Source organism: Olea europaea, unplaced genomic scaffold (genome assembly GCF_002742605.1).
Source record: "Olea europaea var. sylvestris unplaced genomic scaffold, O_europaea_v1 scaffold2517, whole genome shotgun sequence".
NCBI lineage: Eukaryota > Viridiplantae > Streptophyta > Magnoliopsida > Lamiales > Oleaceae > Olea > Olea europaea.
In genome coordinates, this window is record NW_019243419.1 from 7,597 (window position 1) to 27,053 (window position 19,457).

Sequence of the window (19,457 nt, forward strand, 5' to 3'; positions counted from 1 at the left end):
TTAAATTTGTTTCTTATTTTTCATCCACACATTCTCTATCAATCTACTATTCTAATTTATTATTATTATTATTATTTTTTAAGAAAAAGGGCGTAAAACACCCTCTTAAAAACGTCCGACAACATATAATATTTAATGAGATAACTTTTTTTCCCCAATTTCGATTCTCCGTTAATATAATAATTTTTTCTTTTCAAATAATAATTGTTCCATTTACAATTTGAAAACCACATTTCGGTGGAAAGAAGGATAATATGAGAACAAGTCGCGCTGTAGACAATTTCACGGATCCAAGTCTCCGTCTCACAGTCCCCACCGCAACTCCGAGATTCGATAAAATTGTCTCGTTTTCTCATTCTTTAATCGAACCACCGACCTGTCCCTCCCTCCATCTTTCTCTCTCTGCTCTCTGCTCTGTGTTCTCTGTTTAATTTTCTTGGCCCCAAGCTCACACTTCTTTGAAGAACTTCTGATTATTGTATATCCACATGGCCGAAAATCTCATTTCAGGTACATCAGTTTTTAACTTCTGTTTCTTAATTTCATGTATATCGAAGTACGGTAAATTTTTTGTGTAGTTGTTTGTCTTTGAATCTCTATCAAGATCACAGCTTTCTTGCTATAATTTATTTGCTACAGTTTCTATACGACTAAAATTAATTAAACCTGGTTTCAAATAAAAATTTAACTTGAGACAAATCAATAACTCAACAATTTTTTTTCTTTTGTTTTTATGTTCTTCTTTTGTCAAGGCAAACATCAAGAATTAGTCTTAACGTCTTTTTAGGCTACATCAGACTTTGCAAAAGTGAACTTTAAGCTCGTGCCTCGTGGGCCTGAGGCTCACCTCGCTGAACTAGTCCCCCGCTCGGCTCGAGCTCGTTTCATCTATGAGTTGAGCTTCGACGAGCTACTCGAACCTTTTGCCACCCCTATCTCTTAACGCCCTCTCTCGCGCGCACACGATTCTATGGAGTTTGCTTCAAGATGACTTCAAATGGTTTAAAGTACGGATGGCGAGTTAGTGGTGAGGATAAACCATGTGAAGACAATTCATAGTGGACATTATCATTTCCTTTTGTTTGGCCTGATAAGCTTGACCACAACTATTAGACTTAGAGTTAGACTAAAATGAAATGGGATATCAAAGCATTAGGGTCCGTTAAATTTTTGCTAATTGACATATATGGAGGGTGATTGATGGAAAACATTATTATAAACATTGGTAATTTATTATATTATAATCCTTTATCAGCATGGCTTATGGATCAATCAAAGGCAATAATAGAATATTCTCACGCTCCAGTCTATAAAACAGGGCTTCTTCACTTATAATCAAGAAAACTTTGAAATCTTCATCCACAGCAAGTCAACAGCATCACCCCTGTACCATGTCGAATCCAATTGACCCTACTGTTGATCCATATGGTTATATAGGCATGGCCAGAAACCCCGATGGGTCTATCACACGTATATTTGAAGTTTCTACAAACACTCCTGCTTGTTCTAATCCTAGTGATTCTAGTCCAGTTCTATCCAAGGACATCCCTGTTAATGAATCAAACAAAACTTGGGTCCGTGTATTCCTTTCTCGTAAAGTATTCGATTCTAAACAGGTCGAAAAACTGCCGGTTATAGTGTACTACCACGGTGGTGGGTTAGTCCTGCTCAGTGCCGCCACTACCGTGTTCCATGAATTTTGCAACAAAGTGGCGAATGAAATACCGGCAGTGGTAGTGTCGCAGGAGTATCGTCTTGCCCCGGAACACCGCCTTCCGGCAGCCTATGAAGACTGCATGGAAGCCTTGCAGTGGTTCAAAACCACCAGTGATGAGTGGCTAACAAAATATGCTGATTTCTCGAAGTGTTATCTCATGGGATGTAGTGCGGGTGGGAACATAGCCTATCATGTTGGCCTACGTGCAGTTGGATGTATTGATGATCTCAATCCGGTGAAGATCAGAGGGTTGATATTGCAACAACCGTTCTTTGGTGGGACAGAGAGGACTTCGTCAGAATTAAGGCTACTCAATAGTAAGGTGATTCCACCGTGTGCGACTGATATAATGTGGGAACTGGCATTGCCAGTAGGTGTTGATCGTGATCACGAGTATTGTAATCCAATTGCGGGAATGAAATCAGAGGTTTTCGAAAAAATCAAGGAGCAGGGGTGGAAGATCTTGATCACGGGATCTGAGGGAGATCCACTGTTTGACCGTCAAATTGAGCTCGCCAAGGTACTGAAAGAGAAGGGTTTGAGGGTCATGGACGAATTCTGCGAAGGAGGATATCATGGTTACGGGATATATGATTTATCGGTGTTCTCAAGAATTTTATAAAATCTTTGTAATTTTTCCAAAAGAAATAAATAAATAATTTTTTACATTTTTGTTTTATTAGAAGTGATTGTAATATTATGAACTTTATCGGTCTTTTTGTGAGCATCTATAAATGTTTTGACAGTATATGTTTCGATATTTTTCATAACATTTCGATAAAGCTATACTAATACGATAAATCGAACATGTTATATTTTGATATTCTTCATAATAATGTTTGATGTTCCATTTATGGATGATTATATTCAAATTTCGTCGTGTCTTTAATCTAAAAAGATACGTTCTTTAGTAACGACAGATGTTAATGAGCGCTCATGCCGATGGTTAAAGACGGAAGCTGCAATTCCAACTTTCCTTAGAAGAAAGCATGCGAAACTCTATATAAACCTGATAAAGAAAGGCTATAAATTTAGACACAAATACTATTTAAAAAATAAATTGCTTTTTTATAAGTTTTCAATGGGCCCTATAACTTAATAAAGACATATGAAATATATTCTCTCTCTCTCTCTCTTTTTATTTTTTATTTTATTTTATTTATTTTTTATATCCAGTTATCTCAGTTTACACTAGACTAAATCCTGGACCCCCAAGATCCTTGCCCCTAGAACCTTGGAGGGGGTAAATCGCGGATTATGCCTCAACTGAATTACAGGTTCCCCCACCGCCTGTATACTTCTGCGCACAAGAGATCCTCCTCCAAAGTGATTGCTCTATACCAAATAAATCTGGCCTTACTTGATGTCATTCAACTTAAGGTAATATTCTAATGTCCTAAGCCACGTTTGACGATCATTATTTAAAAAAAGAAAGTAAAGTTTTGAATAGTGATCTTTTAGGAGAATATGCGGTTAAAAGTGGAAAAAAATTTGAATTTACGTACAGAATAAAAAATTGACAGAATTAGTCAAATATGATATTCTTATAGATGAATTAGTGAATTTTGACATGCAAATTCATCTACTGATATTATATTAGGCAATTAATAATTATTTGAAGGCTGCTGTTGGCAGGGGAAGAGCATTTCTGATGTCACTTATTCCTTCATAGTATGATAGGATGTAACTGTTTAATTATATTGAAATTGGAAATTTGAGTTTTTATACTTTGTCCTTTTCAACTTTGTTTCGTATTTTTGTAGTTGGTCTCAAATTTTAATAATAGAAGAAGATTGAGGTAAAGTAAAAATTTATTAAACTTTTATATAAATTTTCTTGGAACGTTACTACTAACGACGTGCTGTATCAAATTCATGTATAATAAAAATTGGACGAGAGTTAGCTAAGATGTACTCTTAAGAGACACGATACTTTGATGTGTAGAAAAGTCAAAAAAAGTAAGCAAGAGATCCACAATTTTCTGGATAAAAAGATAAAAGAAGTTAACTAGTCCAAAATAATACGTTTATATTAAAAACTTGAAATATTCAGACTTTTACACAAAAATCTTTAGAGCTAGTAGAAGCGACGTTATGAACTAGAGATAAGATGAACACCAAGTCATTCGGTATAGGTTTCTTAAAGATTGAACTAAACTAATATTTACAAAAAATTGTGAAAATGGAATGATTAGTCCTAATTCGATCCTTTTTTACTTCAAAAATAAATTGTAAATTGTTATGGAAAATTTCTTATTTCTGTATCAAGCGTTTTGTTTCAAATCGACAAAAATGTTAAATTAAAAATTAATTAAAAGATTATTAAAATGTATTTTTTTAATCAAATCACATTTAAAAAAAAAAAAGGTTAAACCCTAACCTTAAGGGTCCCTCACCACCCCTGCCCTGGAGCATCGTGAGGGAGATAAATCGCAGGTTATGCCTCCAAGGGTACAGGGTGAAAGGCTGCTTGTACACTTGCACTTACTCAAGAGCCAAATCCATATTTCAGGATTCGAACTCTTGACGCAGCAGCCTCAAGTAAAGCTGGATTTCTCCACCCTCCCCTTTTACCATTTGGAGATGTGCCCTGGGGGCTAATCAAATCACATTTTACTTACACATATAACTAGAATTAATAACCGTACTAGAACAATTATTTTATGACACAACCAAAAGTTACTCGTAAACTGTTTTTATGTATTATTTAATTCAATGTATCAACTACTTTCCTACTATTTTCGAGTTCAGAAAGAAAGAGTGTGCACACTTTTCACATGCGATAACATATATATATATATATATATATATTTATTAAATATTTTTCGATTTATATACTTATTTCTTCTTTTTGAAAGTTAATTTTTTCCATTTCATTCCATTTACATCTCTAAACATATAAAGATTGATAAGGAAATTTTTTTATTAAAAAAAAAAAAAAACCAGCCACTAAGATAATTAGACCGTTCATTTGCATGGGTTAATATCATAACATTTCGGTGGAAAGAGAGATTCTGAGAGGGCAGAATAAATCAAGACAAAATCCACATAACACATACCGTGAACAATTTCACCGATCCACGTCTCCGCCTCACCGCCGCCACTGCATCTCCGAAATTCATTCTCCTTCCTCTTGTCGTTTTCTCATTCTTTAAATCAAACCACCCACCTGTCACTCCTTTCCTCCCTCCCTCTTTCTCTTTCTACTCCGTGTTCTCTGAGTAATTTTCTTGGCCACAAGCTCACATTTATCTTCGAAGAACTGCTGATTATTGTATTAAAACTTATAACAGCATGGCTGAAAATTCCATTGCAGGTTCTTCATTTCCTAATAACATCTACTTCTGTTTCTTAATTTCATGTGTATCGAAGTACAGTGAATTTTTTGTGTAGTTATTAGATCTTTGAATCTTGATAAAGATCACAGCTTTCTTGGATGATCTTTTTGTGTAATTCACATGTGGGTGTACCTCCTTAGATCTTAATTCAATCATGGCATAATTATTTTAAGTTTTCTTGGTGTTGGGATATCTTATTATTTTTTTATTGAATGCATTTTTATGTATTCTACTTAAATACTATGTAGTTAAGAAATGATCTTTGTCATTTTCCTTCTAGTGTTGGAGGCCTGTCATGGAATGAATTTGTTGAACTTGATCACTAATTATTAAACTAATAGAAATTCTCTGGATTTATTTTCTTGAATATTTACCTGGTGTTCCCGATGAATCAATTATTGAAAAAGACTATAAGGCCTCTGGTACTTCAAATTTTTGCACTTTCAGAGACAGAGAATTTTTAACTTCAGAAACATGAATTTCTCAGGCAATTTTTAAGTCATTCTTGATTATAAATTTGGAATATCAATCCTTTAAATGCAGTTCCAGGTATATCCAAGAATATTTTGGTACGCAGTGCTAGATACACACTGGAAGGGCAGCTGATAGGATTTTAATTTATTTTTACATTAAAACTATACAGATCATCGTAACATGCCATAAGAAGAGAAGATGATCTAGTTGCTTATTTTATTATTTGACCGAATTCGTCTATTCGGCGTAGTTGATTTCCAAACTCTCTCCCTGAATACAAATGGAGGATCGGTAGATAATAGCTCTCTTGTCATTTGCTTTGGAGAAATGTTGATAGATTTCGTCCCAACCATTGGTGGAGTTTCACTTACTGAAGCTCCTGCTTTCAAAAAGGCCCCAGGTGGTGCTCCGGCTAACGTTGCTGTTTGTATAGCAAAGCTGGGAGGGTCCTCTGCTTTTATTGGCAAGGTACATTTTTCCCTTCACCTTGTCCTCTTTAAGAATTATCTTGTCATAACAACCAATGTTCCCTAAAAATATGTTCTTTTGCAGCAAGATATGCACTTCTGCGTGTTTTTATTCATCATTTTTTAATGCTTAGTTTTCATTTTTATGTTTTGTTGAAAGAAATTTGTGTGGTGCATTATATTAATATATACTTGGTATTTCGTTTATGTTGTTCTTAATGTTTTAAGGGTGAAAAAAAAAAAAAAAAAAAAAACTGAATTGGTGAAAGCATGTTGTTTCTTACTTAAAACCCCCGTTTAAACAAACCTAGAGTTACCTTAGGATGAAGTGTTGTCTGATGCTTTTAAGGTGTGAAAATTAAAAGAAACTTCTTAAGAACCATGTAGGTGTAACAGTACTTTTTCTACCAAACACGCCATAAGCATTAAGAAAATAACGTATGGACAGTAGACATACTTGTTGCTTAGACATTTGATTTGATAATGTAACACTTTCGACCATATTAGCATGTGGCCTATGATTATTAAGCTCTTCGTCTCATAGCTTTGACGTTCTGACCCTCTCTCTCTCTCTCAAATATCCATGAATTCATTTTTTATCTTTTGATTTTCCTTTCAACACGGTAGAAAGCTTTACATTACATTGCCACTGACTCCTATTCTTTATTTGGAATAAGTACATTGTCAATTGCTACATTACACGATTTATGTTAAAGGTTTAAAGAAACAAGGGCATTTATCTCTTAGGTGAGCGAGGATGCGTTCGGGCATATGCTTGCTGACATATTAAAAGAGAACAAAATTAATAATTCTGGTGTGCGGTTTGATCCCTTTGCAAGGACTACACTGGCATTTGTTACTCTCAGAGCCGATGGTGAGCGTGAATTCATGTTCTTCCGTAATCCTAGTGCTGACATGCTTCTTCGTGAGTCGGAACTTGATATAGACCTTATTAAGAAGGTGAGATTTCGGTAGCCCACATTTAAGGATTGAGTAGAAGATGTGCTAATATTAGTTTGATTAAGTTATTTATTTAATGCAGGCAAGCATCTTTCACTGTGGTTCAATTAGTTTGATTGAAGAACCATGTAGGTCTGCACAGCTTGCTGCAATGGCCATTGCCAATAAGTCTGGTAGCATACTCTCTTATGACCCAAATCTCAGACTGCCCTTGTGGCCTTCAGAAGAAGCTGCTCGAAGGAGATAATGAGCATATGGCACCAGGCAGACCTTATCAAGGTACATTTTTTTATCATAGGCAACCCTTTTGTAAAGTTCTGAAGTATTCTGGATGATGATTAATTTGATACGCTTTCCTCATCATACGACAGTTCACTTTCACAGTTAACTGGGATAAGTGATCTGACAGATAAGTGAGGAGGAGATAACACTCCTGACTGACGGTGATGATCCAAATGATGACGACGTGGTGCTGAAGAAGCTTTTTCATCCCAATCTTCTTTTGTTGCTAGTAAGTGAAGCGAAGGATGGCTGCAGATATTACACAAAGGTACAATTATACAATTTCATTACTTCTACAATAGTAACTACCAGTATGTTTGGCTAAGCTTAAAAGGTTTTCCTATAAGTAAATAGGCTGAAATGTTCTTGGAAACAAAAAAAGTTACTTATTTTAAGCACAGCTGAGCATGCTCTATAACAATTATAAGAGAGAGTGAGAGTTTGCTTATGATACTAAATTGAGGTTCCCGATTTGTGCTGTATAATGTTCCATTTCATTCTATTGAAAAATAGAATAGCAGTTGAGCAAATAGCATGGTCATCTTTTCTGCAGTTAAAAGTGTGTGATTGATTTTTCTCCACAGACAAAACTAATTTTTTAAGTATGTGCATTTGGAAAATAGTAGACATGAAAAGGCTATTCATGTTTGCATATCATGTGTAGGAATATGTATTGTTGTTTGCATCTAGTGGAGCTAATTAGATCAGATAGTTTTAATAGCAAGTAAATTTATTTATTTATTATTATTATTTTTTTTTTGGGTGAAATAGTAATTTACACTTCAAGATTAACCAACTTCTGTTGCAGCAATTTAAGGGGAGAGTTCCTATTGTTCAAGTCAAACCGGTCGAAACAACTGGTGCTGGTGATGCATTTGTTGGCGGAATTTTATATTGTTTGGCTTCTGATGTGAATCTTTATCAGGTACCATCTTATCAAATCGGTTATCTGTCATAACTTAATGATATTGTTTGGTTGCATCTTCTTTCCAATGATTTTGTAGGTTTACTCTTCTGCTAGAAAGAATAGATGTTCTTTAGTACTACATGTAAACAACTGGCCCATGAACACCTGGAGAAATATTTATTTAAATCTTATCTTTAAAAAATTCCTCACAGATTCATTTTTTATTTCAGATGCCTAATGAGTAGAATTTTCATAAAAGATGGGACATTGCTCTAATAACATGTCAAACCACCTTATCCCAGCCCCGAACTCATCCTGAATCCTTTTATTTTATTTTTATTTTCAATTAAAATTATTTTGAAAATGAGAAGTAATATTAAAAAATAATAAATAATTAAAGGGAGCGGTAAATGGGGATTTTTAATCCCCGCCTTGCCTCATAGCCATCCTCTTGAAATTGTGTTGGCACTATAGCTTATATTTACTCTCCTTCTTTTTCTCCACTTCTCTCCCCCTGGAAACTGTTAGAAATTATTTTCTCATGGTTTTGTACCTTGCACAAGATGAACTTTGTCAATCTAGTTATCTATGCTTGTTATGAAGTGCTAGCTTTATTTCATGTTCCCCAATCCCCATCGTGAACTGGATCTCCTCAAACATCTTCCTTTAACTTTTAAGGCGTGTTTGGTAATGTAGATTTGGCTGCACCATATGGTATGTACTGAAAATGAGAAAGAATTTAATCATAGTGCCTATTTCTGGATTTATGGAACTATTTTATCCCTTCAACTTTCTTCGGCCAAAGCTTGGTGTTAAATTTAAGTTTTACCATGCCCTATCTTGAAACTCTAGTATTCCCTTCTGATTTTCATTGTCTCAAAGCCTTCTTTTCTGCTGGATCACACCCATTAAAATTCTTATAACCAAGATCGAGTAAACTGGAATATTTCTGTTAGTACTTGCTTCTGTCTATAGATTAAGACTATCTGGCTCTTATTTTTCGAGATATATCACATTTCATACGACACTTGCAGGACAAGAAGCGATTAAGAGAGGCTATCGTTTTTGCCAATGCTTGTGGTGCCCTTACTGTGACAGAAAATGGTGTTATTCCTGCCCTGCCTACAGAACAAGCAGTCCAGCAAATAATAGCAAAAGCCGCTGCATAAGAAAAAAAAACAGATGCATCTTTTCCCCCCTTCACTTTTCCGGTGACAAGTAATTGCAGTACTCGCATGCTTGTATCCGAGTTCTATAAGTAGACGGGGAACATTCCTCAAAAATTGAAAGGAAAAATCCATAGAAAATTATACTAGAATAAAAATTTTGTAACATCTTGGGATCTTAGATTTGTCTAGATATACAAAAATATGATGTTCTTTGCCTGTTAATCAGTTTTCAGGATAATGCATAGTCAGGAAGTACAATGCTACAAGCAAATCAAGTGTAAACTTGTGACTGAATGTGGGATCTACCATTGGAAGATTAATAATCAACTGAAGTTCAGCTTTCAGCATGGAAAAATGGACTTTTTTTTCGTTATTCAAGGTGAGCCCCATGCCATGGTCAATACCTGTAGAAACGTATCCTATCTATAAATGTAAATTGTGTACATATCAGGTCTCATGAAGAAATGAATGTAATATAATATAGAACGAAAGTTGAAACCTAGATGTAGTGTAAATTCTTTAAAATAGTTTAAATTTGTATTTGTCTTCCAGTAAGAAATCGTAGCAACTTTAGATGAGTTGAATCCTTCCTCTTACTTAGGAAAATAAAATATTCGACAAAAGCATACCATTTTCCTACTCACAATATAGCCTCTTCAATTGATATCCTACTCTGCCATCGAAAATCGGAACTTGGAGTAAGTTCCTCTCGTTGCTTTCTTAGCATTTGTCAATTCTTCTTGGAGCTTGGTGATCCGTCTCTTCAAGATGTTAATCTTCTCTTCCACTAAGTGTAGTTTCTTTTCTATTTCTTCCTTTCTCCACTATTACTTTACTTTATCCTGTGCATGCTTCTCCGTTGAGCTATGGAACCTAGATTTAAATAAGTGAGTAATTTTTTTATTAGTTTAAATTTTTATATGGGACTTTTTTTCATTGGAATTATATAAATACAAGTCAATAGTTTCTTCTAACTTGTTGATCTTTCAGATCATTCACCATCTTCATCACTAGCTTGTAGTTTCAGCCCCAAATTTTAGGGGCAATCAATATCTTTCTGTACCAAGTGATTTTTGAGAAAGCTATATTATCATAAAAGGTATCGGCGGTATCGAGCAGATTTTATTGATCTTATGTGCATGAGGATGATTGTAGATGCTCGATTTAGATGTCAACAGTTTTGCAGTTAGAGAATAGCTCTACTAAAGAAAAAATGTTCAAAACAAGCTGTTGACACATAAAAATTCAGCCCAAATCGATAGCCTAAAGAACGAAGCCCAATTGGAGGATTCCCAAATCAGATAGCCCAAAGAACGAAGCCCAATCAAACAATTCAAGATGAAGGCCCAAGAACGCGGTAACGCCATCGCCCAAGTTTGTAAGTCGCTCAGAATCTGAGCGAATGGAGTGCCATACAGTCGCCCAGAGCTGTTACTCTATTCAAGTCCAAACCTTCAAGTCACCCAAAATCTTAACAAACATAAAGCGTTGTCGTTATCAAGAAGTGCAGTTATCAAAGCAGTTATTAAAGCAGCCCTATCACGTTCCGCGATTCAAGGAATTCAATCGAAAGCGGTTGAACGACGAAGAGTAATGGCAGCAGTTAAAAAATGCAGTTTTCATGACAAATTGGCCATTACGAGGAAAGTGGGCAGTTGTAGAATGATCAAGCAGTTTTTAGGCGGTTGATCACAAAGAGATCGTCAATGAATTATAAAAGGGAGAAAAGACATAGAGCAAAAGACCGAATCAAAAACTCTCGAACAGAGAACATGTAATTTTAATTTCCTTAGTTTAAGACTTAAACACTTTTCAGTAACTCGTGTGCTTGCGCCCCTTGGAGGCATTTTGTTTTTGATTTCCAATTGTAAAGTCATCGCCAATAAAAGAACACCCCTTTTTGGGACTTTGTCTCAAGAGGTTTGTCTCTTACACAATCGTCTGATCCCTTTTAATTGTTAGCGACTAACCCACGCGAAACAATTTGGCACGCTCGGTAGGACAGTGGTGTTTGGTGTTGAAAGTACAAAAGGTGAAACAATATGCCTTAGAGATCCGATAACGAAGCAGCAAGTCAGGGAGGAGTCCAGTCTGTGATCGAGCGATATGAGGAGCAGCATGCCTCTCCACGAATAGATGGACAGAATCAAAGCAGTAACAGTTGTTACGAACCAATGACGGAGTTGAGTCCTTGAACCATGCGTGCATTACTTGGAGAACTCACACAAGACGTTGTTGAACAGGTAAATCTTCGAAGTATTCATAATATGGAAAGATTTACCCAAAATGGGAATGCACACTATGACAACATGGCCAAACAACTAAACACTTTGAACGAAACAATGAATAAGCTAGTAGGCCAAATATGTTAACCGGTTATACCTCTTGCAAATCACTTTCAAACTAGTACAATTGTGGGACATAACCCCTCTGTCCTAAATTCGAATCAAGGGGTAGAACCACTTTCTGGTCACTCTATTTCAAACCAAGGGGGTACTGCAGTGCCAAATCAGAACAATGGTAGTGGTACGCCTAACTTGGGAGGTAATCCAAATATAAGAGATAATGTCTTAAACAATGGATAGAATACCCCACGTTTTAATGAGGGAATAGATGTTCAGGCTAATGGTAATGGCCCTAATTATGGTAACTTTGTTGCCAATCAAAGACCAAATATCAGGCCTCATGCAAATCAACCGGTTAACCAGCCTGTAGGAATTTCATATGACGCCAACGTCATGTTAAGGAATCAGATTATGGAAATCGTACAGGATCAGATAGCTTTTGGAGTGCGTCCCGTCATTAGGCCGACGTACACGAAGCCATATCCTGATTGGGTAGACCAAGCATATCCATGGCCTAGAGGGTATAAAATGCTAGAATTCTATCTATTTACCGGTTTAGGAGAGGTGTCTATTCTAGAACACATAGGGCGATTCACATTGCAAAGTGGTGATGTAACCGATTACCATAAAATGAGGCTTTTCCCTAGTTCGTTAACAAAAGTAGCTTTCTCCTGGTTCATCAACTTGCCAGCGAACTCTGTTTAAACATGGCAACAATTGGAACAGTTATTTCACGCTCAGTTTTATAAAACTGAGTCTGAAGTCACTTTGGCTGATTTGGCGAATCTACGTCAAATGCCAAACGAATGGGCAGAAAGTTTTTTCCAAAGGTTCAAGACAGCAAGAAGCAAGTGTTTTATACCTCTGCCAGAAAAAAATTTGTCAAAATCGCTCAGGGCTGCTTGAGCTTTGATTTAAAAAAGAAATTCCAGGATAAGGAATTTCCTGACCTTTTCCAGTTGAGTGCAAATGTGATTAGGTATGAACGACTGATAAGAGAGGAAGAACAGATGAAAAATTCTAGTAAAGGGACTTATTACAAAGACCCAAATTTTGATGTTCATACCATCAGTGACGAGTTATACGACCAGGCCGAAATGTGTTTGGCCGAATTGGTCAAAGGAGATACATATACTTGTCCCATAATGGCCAAACCTAGACCATCGGGCAAAGATGAGCCCATAAAAGATGGAAACATAAAGGCTAGAATGTTCTCGTTCGACGTAATCAAAGCTGACCTTATATTTGATAAATTATACAGGGATAAGCAGATAAAGTTGAGCGATAAACACAAATTGCCAAACCCTGAACAAATTAAGGGTAAAAAATATTGTAAGTGGCATAATGCATGGTCACATTTGACTAACAATTGCTTGGTTTTTCACCATGTATTGCAGGATGCCATTGAATCAGGACGAATTACATTCGACGATAAGAAGAAGATGGCAGTGGATGAAAATCCTTTTCCACAGCCACTTGGAGTGAACATGGTGACGTCTGTATTCAAAAACAAGTTGCCAAAATTCAAGTTGGTCGTAAATGATGGAGAAGAGGATCTTAGACCACATCCCAGTGTCTTTGAACGAATCAAGGAGAAAGAACCAAAAAAGGACGAAGACGTCCTGTGTGCAAGATGTAAAAAAGAAATGAATGGCAATACAGAGAAACCAGGGATATGGCAACATCCTCATCGCCCTACCTTCTTCCCAAACACTCAGCCTGGTAGAGGGCGAGGTACATCATTCTATAGAGGACCGCCTTTTGAGAGGCAGTTCAGGCCAGCAGATAATGGAAGAACATTCAGGCCGCAACCTCGCCGGTCAAATGTATGGCATTCATTCCAGTATAATGCAGGAAGGGCAATACCCTTCGATGAGATGACTAGAACCCAACAAAGGCGTTTCCAACGAAACTATGGACGGATGATGAGGCAGCAACAGGGAGTGCCACATCCTAAAACACCTAAATTACTCAAGGTAGCCAATCAAAATGTCCTCAAAGATAGTGAAGAGACCGGTACAGATGAATCAATGAAGGAACTGCCAGAAACTTCTTCTGGGAGATCAAAGTTTGAGCGGGACAGAAGGGATGGAGAAGATCCAGATCAGTCCCTTACCATCCAATTCAGTACGTTACCTCCTGTTGTGGCCAATAATTACTTACTGGCCAATGAATTCAAGAATAAAGAAAAAGAAGAAGAGAGGGAGGGCAACGAAGGAGAAGCTTGCATGCTGGTATGTGAAGAAGGCCAGATTTCTAGAGAGGCCTACAACGATGAAGAGGACGACGGGATGACAGACATTGAAGAAGAAATTGACCTAGAAGCAGAAGGAAGAAAGAGAGGAGTATCGCGCAATACTCTATTGAAGCAACTATATCGAGAGGGAGTTCGCGAAGTAGACTTGTTGGGAGAACCATCTGGATGTCCTTTCGATTTCTACGTACTGTACGGGACACCCAAAAGGAAGAAGAGAGTGCCTCGCTCTGAAAAGTATAGGTCACCTCCAAGAATAATGCCCCCTCCCACAGGTTGGGTAACTGATGAGGAAGCATTAGAAAAAAGTAGGAAGGAAGTTCAGGAGACAGAGGATCAACGCGATATACTGCACGTCGACTTATCACAGGGGGATAATTCAACAGAAAACAAGCAGGAAGTAGAAATAGAGGCTGCTGAAAAGGTTATTTTTAAACGGCCAGCCATAAAATTGACTAAACACTTGAGGCCGTTGTACGTTAAAGCTCTAGTTAACGGCATCCCAGTGGCAAAAGTGCTTGTCGACAATGGAACAGCTATAAACACCATTCTATCTAGGATGATGAGGAAGTTTGCAAAGACAGAGGGTGACATAATTCCTACAGAAGTCATCCTCACGAGCTTCAATGGAGGAGCAACTTCAGCTAAGTGAGTTATGCCATTGGACATAACTATAGGGACGACTACTAGGACCACTGTCTTCTTTGTAATAGATGGTCCTACTAGTTACAATGTGCTACTAGGAAGAGATTGGATACACGGAAGTCACTGTATACCCTCATCGCTCCATCAATGCCTGATCTTTTGGAATAACAAAGGCGAAGCAGAGGTGGTACAGGCCGATCATAGGCCTTTTGTCGCAGAAGCAAACTCGGTGGAAAAGTTCATGTACGAAGGAAACTATGGATCTGTCAGGGTAGTACAAGATGGGGAAGAAACTCAAGTTTTCGCGCAAAGCGAAGAACCATTCTCAGTGGATGCACTCGCTGAAATGTTCAAACAGATGATGCCAAATATAGTGGCCCTAGAAGAGCCAGTAGTTGGCAAAAGAATAATCAAGGAGTCTTGAATGGATTCTAAGTTACAAAAGCAAATGGCCGACATTCAGGCCTTCAAAGCCAGACTAATGGCTTTTAATAAGGAATGCAATGACAAGGCGAAAGAAGAGACAGCCCTAAAAGCGCTGAAGGACAAGTTGGCAGTATTCGAGTTAGAACAAAGCATTGGCCGAGAAGTCAACAAGGTGGACTGTTTAGAAGAGGAAGTACTTACAAGGGAACTGGACGACGAAGTGATGCGGATCGCCAAACCTGGATACGTTCCAGCACAAGACCCTCTGATCAAAGTAAATATTGGCAATGAAGGAGAAGATCGCCCAACATTCATCAGCCAAATGCTCGATCAAGAGGTTAGTAACAAATTAATCGCTTTGCTAAAAGAGTACAAAGATTGTTTTGCTTGGGAATATGAACAAATGCCTGGTTTAGATAGAGACTTGGTGGAATATAGGTTACCAACTAAGCCTAATTTTAAACCTCATAGACAGCCTCCTAGACGTTTTGCTCTCAATGTACTTCCTGAAATCAAGAAAGAGATAGAGCGATTATTGAAAGCAGGTTTTATTAGAACAGCCAGATATGTCGAATGGTTGTCCAATATCGTGCCAGTACTAAAAAAGAATGGTAAACTAAGGGTATGTATAGATTTTAGAAATTTAAATATAGCTACACCCAAAGATGAGTATCCAATGCCCACGGTGGATTCTTTAGTAGATTTGACTGCCGGACATGTCATGTATTCTTTCATGGATGGGTATTTAGGATACAATCAAATTTATATAGCTGAAGAAGACATACACAAAACTGCCTTTAGATGCCCTGGGTCTCTAGGATGTTTTGAATGGGTGGTTATGCCTTTCGGCCTAAAAAATGCAGGAGCAACTTATCAAAGGGCAATGAATTTAATCTTTCATGATATGATAGACAAGTTTGTTGAAGTGTATGTAGATGACATAGTAGTCAAGTCCATTAAAGAAGAGGACCATTTCGAACAGTTAAGATGTTCGTTTGAGCGAATGAAGCAATATAAGCTAAAGTTGAATCCCTTGAAGTGTGCATTTGGTGTTAATGCAGGAAATTTTCTTGATTTTTTAGTACACAAGAGAGGGATTGAACTTGATAAAAATAAAGCGAAGGCCATTTTAGAGGTCAAACCACCTAGCAACAAAAAAAAATTGCAAAAGTTTCTAGGCCAAGTAAATTTTTTAAGACGCTTTATTTCTAACTGTGCAGGGCGAATTAAAGTCTTTTCGCCGCTTTTAAAGCTGAAAAATCAGGACGAATTCGTCTGGAAAGAAGAACATCAGAAGACTTTTGAAAGCCTGAAGACATATTTATCAAGTCCACCAGTGTTGGTATCACAAATCCAAGGACGACCAATGAAAGTGTATGTGTCGGCTGAAAAAGAATCAATAGCTGGAATGATCGCACAGGAAGACCAATTTGGTGAAGAAAGGGCAATTTACTACTTAAGTAGACGGTTAACGAAATGTGAATGTAATTACTCTGCTATCGAAAAATTATGTTTCGCATTATATTTCACATGTACAAAATTAAGGGCTTATTTACGGCCCGTAACCGTTTATTTAATTTCTAAAGTAAATTTAGTTAAGTATATGTTCTCGCGCCCTATTTTACACCAAAGGGTAGGCCTTTGGACACTAGCTTTATCAGAATTCGAGATACAATATATACCTCAAAAGGCAGTCAAAAATCAGGTTTTGGCTAATTTTCTAGTCGATCATCCATGCCTTGACATGCCTGAAGAAATTGAACTAGAAATCAATTCGTTCGAGTTAAAACCTTGGGTATTGTATTTCGATGGGTCAAAAACCTCTAAAGGTGCAGGAGTAGGAGTAGCATTGATTAATCCTTTAGGGATTTGCTATAAGTTCGCATTCACTTTAGACAGAATGTGCACCAACAATCAGGCCGAATATGAAACTTTAATTGTAGGCCTAGAACTAATGATAGATATGGGAGTAAGAAATGTGATTGTTAGGGGCGATTCTCAATTGGTAATCCACCAATTGATTGGTGATTTTAAATGCCAAAGTGATTCCATTATAAGTCAATATGAGATCGCCCAAGAGTTGTTGGAAGAATTCGACCAAGTAGAACTTCAATGCGTTAATACGATATATAATGACGTGGCAAATGAGTTAACCCAAATGGCCTCAGGATACTCAAATGTTTTGAATTGGAAGTCTACTTGTGAGTATGGAATTATATTGCCCGTGACTCAAAGAAGGGCAAGAAAGATTGAACTTCACTGCATACAAGATGGAGATGCAATGGATTGGAGAACAGATATTAAAAGGTTCCTTAAGGAACCTAATGGAGGGATTAGTATGAGAATGAAGTTGTGTTTGCTGAACTATACACTAATAGATGAAGAGTTATTTAAGAAACGCTCTGATGGTGTATTACTAAAGTGTGTAAGCTTGCAAGAAGCCAAGACGATCATGGTCGAGGTGCACGAAGGGATAAGTGGAGCTCATCAAGCTGGCCAAAGGATGAGATGGTTAATTATTAGGAGCAGATATTTTTGGCCAAAGATGGGAGAATTATGCGTTTAGTATGCAAAGAGTTGTTTAGCATGCCAAAAGCATGGTCCAATAAAAAGGGCGCCAGCACGAGAGATGACACCTATTATTAAACCTTGGTTGTTCAAGGGTTGGGTGATAGACCTGATAGGGAAAATTTATCTCCAATCGTCCAAGCAACATACTTTTGTTATAGTTGCAACCGACTATTTCACCAAATGGGTAGAAGCGATACATTTGAAAGAGATCACCCAGAAAAATGTTATAGAGTTTATTCGTGATCACATCATTTATAGGTTTGGAATTCCACAAACGTTAATGATAGATCATGGAACATCTTTGAATGGGGATCAAGTGAACAAATTTTTGAGCGAGTTTGGGGTTAAATTAGTAAACTCCACACCATACTACGCTCAATCCAACGGACAAGCGGAATCTTCTAATAAGATTTTAAAAAATATCATCAGAAAGATGATAGATGAAAATGCCAGAAATTGACACGAATGTCTGAACAAAACCTTATGGGCTTATAGAACATCACCTCGGTCAAGTACCAAGGTTACTCCTTTCCAACTTGTTTATGGGCAAGAGGCCGTTTTGCCTATGGAAATCAACGTACAATCGATTAGAGTGTGCTTGCAACATAAGTTGAATGATGATGAGTATGCCGAATCACTAGTTCAAGATTTATTGGGGTTAGACGAATTAAAGTTGAACGTCTTAGATAGATTGCAAGTTCAAAAACAAAAAATGACTAAGTTTTATAATAAAAAAAAGTCATAGCCAAGTCGTTCAGCCTGGGTGAACTAGTTTGGAAGATGATACTCCCTTTGGATAGCAAGGATTCAAAGTACGGGAAGTGGTCACCCAATTGGGAAGGACCATACAAAATAAACAGTGTGTTGCCCAATGGAGCGTATCACTTGGAAGATTTAGATGGCACCAAGCACGTGAGATTCATTAACGGCAAATATTTGAAAAAATATGTTCCTTCTTTATGGGAATGTGAACAGATAAAAGCATAGTCAAAATATGTTGAACGATTAAGGATAACAAAGTCAGAGCGAAATACGTTCAAATAAAGTCTTTTATTATCAAACGTTCATTACAAAGATGCGAAAATACAAATAATGGATGCTCTGCAAACTACAATCAAAAGTAAGCTAATCTCCCGGTTGATCGATGAGTAAGAGGGTGGACTAGCCTCACACCGCCTTCCTAAATGCATCGCTGCAATGGTGGGATCGCCGAGTAAGAGGGTGGACTGGCCTCACCACCTTCCTAAATGCATCGCTGCAATGGCGGGGAAAGATGTTGAGAAGCACTCTCAGCAAGCAAACTGAGAAGCACTCTCAGCAAGCAATGTGGCCCGCAAGCATCCCAAAAATTGCCTTCTATCATCGCCTCCTTGTAAAGGACAAAGAGACGATGGGAAGAACTTCGACGGTAAAAACTTTGCTGCTGGCAAAAAATATTTCCTATACCTCCCACACCAAAGGTGACATCAAGGCAAATAGTAAAATGGGCGGACTAAACAATCCATTTTTATACAAAAAAACGAAGGTTTTGGATCGGATTGATTGTCGGAGTGCCAAACAATGGCAGCAAATTGGTTTCGAAGAAGAAAATGAAGATGAAGATGGAAGAAAATGCGAAGCATCCGTGCATTTATAGGGGGTGGAAATGAAGCGACAGAATATGAGCAGCCACATTCTGCCTAGTAAATGGAATTAAATAGCCCAAAGTCTTGAAAAAAGTGGTGGAAATATCAAAAGAAAATGGGCAAGATTTTTAGCACAAAGCAGTTAAATGCTTGAAGAATTGACGACTAAAAAACAAACGTCAAATAAATGCACAAGAAGTTAATATATATGTTCATTAATGATGAACAAAGTTATAAAGGGAAAATCAAATTACAAAAGAAAAAAGCATCATATGTCT

At 37.3% G+C, this 19,457-nt stretch overlaps 1 protein-coding gene and 1 pseudogene across 5 annotated transcripts; both read left to right on the forward strand.

The window, feature by feature from the left end:
• The first annotated feature begins 241 nt into the window (after positions 1–241).
• LOC111382533 (probable carboxylesterase 120) lies at positions 242–2,473 on the forward strand. Of its 5 annotated transcripts, none has more exons than XM_023006541.1 (2): positions 242–510; positions 753–2,473. In XM_023006541.1, exon 2 carries the CDS (start codon positions 1,392–1,394, stop codon positions 2,337–2,339), a length of 948 nt encoding a protein of 315 aa, XP_022862309.1. In that variant the 5' UTR covers positions 242–510; positions 753–1,391; the 3' UTR covers positions 2,340–2,473. The 5 variants fall into 5 exon arrangements, with proteins under 5 accessions (XP_022862309.1, XP_022862310.1, XP_022862312.1 ...); XM_023006542.1 differs by having other exon boundaries at positions 788–2,473; XM_023006544.1 differs by having other exon boundaries at positions 1,307–2,473.
• Positions 2,474–4,697: 2,224 nt separating this feature from the next.
• On the forward strand, positions 4,698–9,686 carry LOC111382536 (annotated as a pseudogene).
• Positions 9,687–19,457: the final 9,771 nt, after the last annotated feature.

What these genes read in the sequence shown, in the direction of transcription:
- LOC111382533 (XM_023006541.1), top strand. Translation starts at nt 1,392, where the DNA reads ATGTCGAATCCAATTGACCCTACTGTTGATCCATATGGTTATATAGGC.